Source organism: Saccostrea cucullata, unplaced genomic scaffold (assembly GCF_032062105.1).
Source record: "Saccostrea cucullata isolate Sc308-1 unplaced genomic scaffold, CSIRO_AGI_Scuc_v1 ctg8627, whole genome shotgun sequence".
Taxonomy (NCBI): domain Eukaryota; kingdom Metazoa; phylum Mollusca; class Bivalvia; order Ostreida; family Ostreidae; genus Saccostrea; species Saccostrea cuccullata.
Genome location: NW_026926750.1, coordinates 8059 through 12363, shown reverse-complemented (window position 1 = coordinate 12363; position 4305 = coordinate 8059). Strand labels below are relative to the sequence as shown.

General features: G+C 35.0%; 1 protein-coding gene across 1 annotated transcript; it reads left to right on the top strand.

The window, feature by feature from the left end:
• Positions 1–695: 695 nt before the first annotated feature.
• LOC134272570 (prostaglandin E2 receptor EP4 subtype-like) lies at positions 696–3522 on the top strand. Its single transcript, XM_062754793.1, has 2 exons — positions 696–1448; positions 1648–3522. Exons 1-2 carry the CDS (start codon positions 711–713, stop codon positions 1927–1929), a joined length of 1020 nt encoding a protein of 339 aa, XP_062610777.1. The 5' UTR covers positions 696–710; the 3' UTR covers positions 1930–3522.
• The last annotated feature ends 783 nt before the right edge of the window (positions 3523–4305 follow it).

Here is a 4305-nt window from a genome sequence, read left to right as displayed (position 1 = left end):
ACCACGGTGATGGAAAATAGATTCTACTAGTATTATGAAAGCTAAGTGGTAATGTTAGAATGTGAGTGTGTTACATCACGTGCATATATCAACCGTTATTATAGAAATTGACAAAGAAGTCCCTAGAAGAATATCTGGACATTTTTGTTGAGATGAATTATAAAGATGATGTTATTACCTCATGCGGAGAGAGAGAGAGAGAGAGAGAGAGAGAGAGAGAGAGAGAGAGAGAGAGAGAGAGGCTAATACTTAAGATAAAAACTTTGGCTTGTAAAAATTTATTTTAGATAAATATTTAATATGTGAGAGATATACTGAAAGACACGTTGCATATATAGTACTCTGATGAGGCGGAATTTGATTTTGTGAAAATAAAAAACAAGCACACAATCGTTTTCATCCTTAAACAGTGAAGTACTTCTTCCTGAAATCGGTGACATCACATAATAAACCGTCACATGTCATATGTAAGGAAAACCCTTTAAAACTGTAAAGAGAAAAGCAAAGTATAAATGAAATTCGTACCTATCACAACATATAAGGATGTACTGTTGCTTCGATGCACGAAACGATTCCCAGGAAGTGTGTGAGACAGTAAATTTAACATGATATTGGAAAGGATAACCAACAAACTGTGAATGAAATATAGATATTCCGTGTGGAAAAATTGACACCATTTTATCGTGAGGATTGCCTATGAACATATATAAATGGGAAATGCTACAGACCCTATTCACGAATCGGGGATTCCAACATACGTGTTTTTCGCCTTTGGATTTGTGGGCAATGGGCTAGCTCTTGTTGTTATTTGTTGCAACCGGGAACATCATCAATGGCGATCCTTCTACATTTTCTTCGTAGGTCTAGCAATGTCTGACTTTCTGAATCAGGTGATAGTATTCCCATTCGAAGTCTTACGGTATGGATCTAATTTCAATTACACTATTCCCCCACATCTTTGCAAAGTTGAGTCATTTATCTACTCTTTCACCCAAATTTCCTCAGGCATGATCATTTCCGGTATAGGCACGGACCGATACATTTTTTTAAGTAACCATGGACAACCACACGACACGATGCTGTGGAATCGCCGAAAATATCTTGTTTGTCTGCTGGTGATATGGATTTTTTCGGCCCTTGTGTCATCACTTCATTTGTTTGTAGGGAAAAGCTCGATCTTTTATCCCGGGTCCTGGTGCTTTATTGACGTGATGGACAAGGGTATTGGATCTGTATTTAGTGCCACAGTGTACGCTTTAACAGGGATTGTGGTCCTTGTGTATACTGTGTACATTTATATCTGCGTCATGTGCATGTCGTGTAGAGACCCTGAACAACGCGGTAGACTTCTGGACGCAGACCGTGTAACTGGCTTTTACGACGTTCATGTCAATGTGTTCTTGGCAATTTCAGTGACGCTTTATGTCGTCTGTTGGGGACCATTTTTGGTAAGTGTTGCCAAGAAGACTTGCAAAAGTATGAACTGTTATGATGAACACAATGAAATACATTTTCTTTCATAGAGACTACGTATTGTATAAATTAAAAGAAATGACGTGTTAAACATGTTAAAAATTAAACGTAAGAATTATTTCTTCATAATGCACATCAACTATTCATTAAAACTTAAAAAAAAATCTTTTGTAGATGGACATATTTTTACGAGGGATCAAAGTAATACCTGGTTGTCCAGGTAAACTTGAACTTTGGCTTGTTCGACTGATAGACCTGAAGTCCAATGTGAACCCCTGGCTTTATGTATTACTACGCAAGGAGTATATAAGAAGGATCTTTGTTCGATTTCAGTCATGCCATGAGGGGAATATTCAAACAGCGCCCCCTGATGGAGAAAGCAAGAGGCTCCTACAGGAGAGTCAAATAACTTTCTCAAATCCTTCAAGTCAGTGTTCTAACTATATGCAAAACTGACTGATCTTTACTAACTATTTTCATTATTTATTATTTTTTAATTTTTTTAAGCAAGATTATTAAGAAATCATCAGATGAGGTATCAGGGTTGAAAATCCCACTGATTCCTCTTATAAAATTGTGCTCAAGCATTATATTATTAGTACTTCCCAGAAAAGCCTAATCTAAATAAAATTATTTGAAATGCAAATTTGGAGAAGGGGGAATCTTTTACAATAATGGACTTTTAAACTTTGCAGTATCATATAAAAGACTGGAACACTATCTCAAGCGAGAGTTACCGCGGGTTACTTCTTTTAGATTTCGATGATGAATCTAGAAATCAGCATTATACATCAATCTATTCATCAAACGAGTTCAAAATTTAGTCAAATAACGAAATAGGAAAAATTTTGTCTCAACAGCTGAACATCAAGTTACTTTTATAATGTACATGTACATACTGTAAAGAATTTATCATAATCACCCAAATAGGCAATAAACCTTACCAATAGTTAATGCAGCATGCCAGCTATAAAAGTTTCCGCGATAGCCAGCAGCATAGCTTAAGAAACGAAAAATCAAAAGAAAATTGAAACAACAAAAACTCGTCTTTTTTGTTGTACTAGCCAAATAACAGGCATTTACTGTTAATGAATAATTATTATAAACCATTTACAACAACATACATATTGGAAAATAAAAGCTTAAGCATAACGCATTCCAAAATACCGGTAAAATCCAAAGATCCAACTCCGAACATTTTTAAACTACTGATTATGAAGCATTTCATTTACTCTTTTTGAAACTAATTTATTTCTTTTAAACCACATGGAAACAAAAAGTTATCATGCATTTGTGATTTTTACATAACAATCCTTTGATTTATTCATGTTTATTCGTATCTTTTCTAGTACTGAGTTGCTCCCCCTTTTTCATGGAAAAACAGTTTTATTGCCCACAAGCATGTTATGATTAAAGCTTTCACAAAAACTATACGGGAGTAAGGAATCATATTTACTCCTGTGCCTTCCTCAGATCCCGTTAGTCTTTGGAAAATACTATCGTTTGTCTTTAGTTGGACAAATGTGTTCTAAGTTTGGATAAAAATCTGAACAAGTTTTTGACCTCTATAGTGTAAACACTTATTAATAGTATTGCATTTGAGAAAATTTCTTGCGTTTTGGAGCTAAGCTTTGAAATGATGCTTATCAATAAATACAAATCAGAAATATCAAACAAGCACGTGTAAGATACATGTCTTTTATCTTCATCTGAACATAGAAGAATTTGTCCAACTCAATATAGCTTCTGCACATTCACAGCTTAAATAAAGACTTGCATGGAATGTAAATCAAATTCAAAAATACTAAAATAGAAAGATCTTTGTTAAAAAGATGTCAAGGACATAAAAAAGATAATTATGTGTATGTAAAAAGCACACCTAACAGAAAATATGCTTAATTCCCAGAGGTTTTCTTGGAATAGTTTATTTAGTCATGTCTTTCGTATTAAGGCTGCTACTCGTGCAAAAGTGGAAGCAAATAAACATGTAATAGAAAGAAGATATAATACTTGCATATAAAACTTGTAATAAATATATTATGTCCTTTGTTTGCTTTTTTGTTTAGTACCAAAAAATTCTTTCAAGAATGTGCATCTTCGAAGTCACATCTAACAGATATATTGATTGATTGTGTACTGTTTAGCGTCCCTCTCCAGAATATTTCACTGATATGGAGACGTCACCATTAATTGCCGGTGAAGGGCTGCAAATTTACGCCTATGCTCGGCACTTACGGCCTTTGAGCAGGGAGGGATCTTTATCGTGCCACACCTGCTGTGACACGGGGCCTCGGTGTATACGGTCTCATCCGAAGGACCGCCCCATTTAGTCGCCTTTTACGACAAGCAAGGGGGCACTGAGGACCTATTCTCACCCGGAACCCCACGGGGCTCTAACAGATACAGGTTAAATGTTTTTGAGCTGTATTTCGTTCATATCAACCAATTACATTTCAAGTAATTATTAATATTACGATGTTTAAGGTGATTTTCAGAAAAAAAAATTGCAACAGGGTCATCATGAAAATTAATTCCTGACGTACAAAATACCAGTAAAATGTATTCAACAAATATAAAGAACAAAAAGAAAGAAGTTGAGGATTTTGGTCTTTGTCATCAACAGGACAGTATATAGGCTATAAAAATTATGACAATACAGAAAGGAATTTATACATAATATGGCTTTCGATTATAGAAAACAAAGAATAATTTGATCGAGATATGAGAGGAGCAAAGAAAGATTGACTAACAGTACCAGAAGCACATCAGTGTCCAACACTTCACTCTGCTTTCACATTTATCAAGACTAGCTTCTCAAGCTTTAAGGGGACA

What these genes read in the sequence shown, in the direction of transcription:
- LOC134272570 (XM_062754793.1), top strand. Translation starts at nt 711, where the DNA reads ATGGGAAATGCTACAGACCCTATTCACGAATCGGGGATTCCAACATAC. An exon ending in TCTGTTGGGGACCATTTTTG is followed by an intron (nt 1,449 to 1,647) that starts GTAAGTGTTGCC and finishes AATCTTTTGTAG; the next exon opens with ATGGACATATTTTTACGAGG.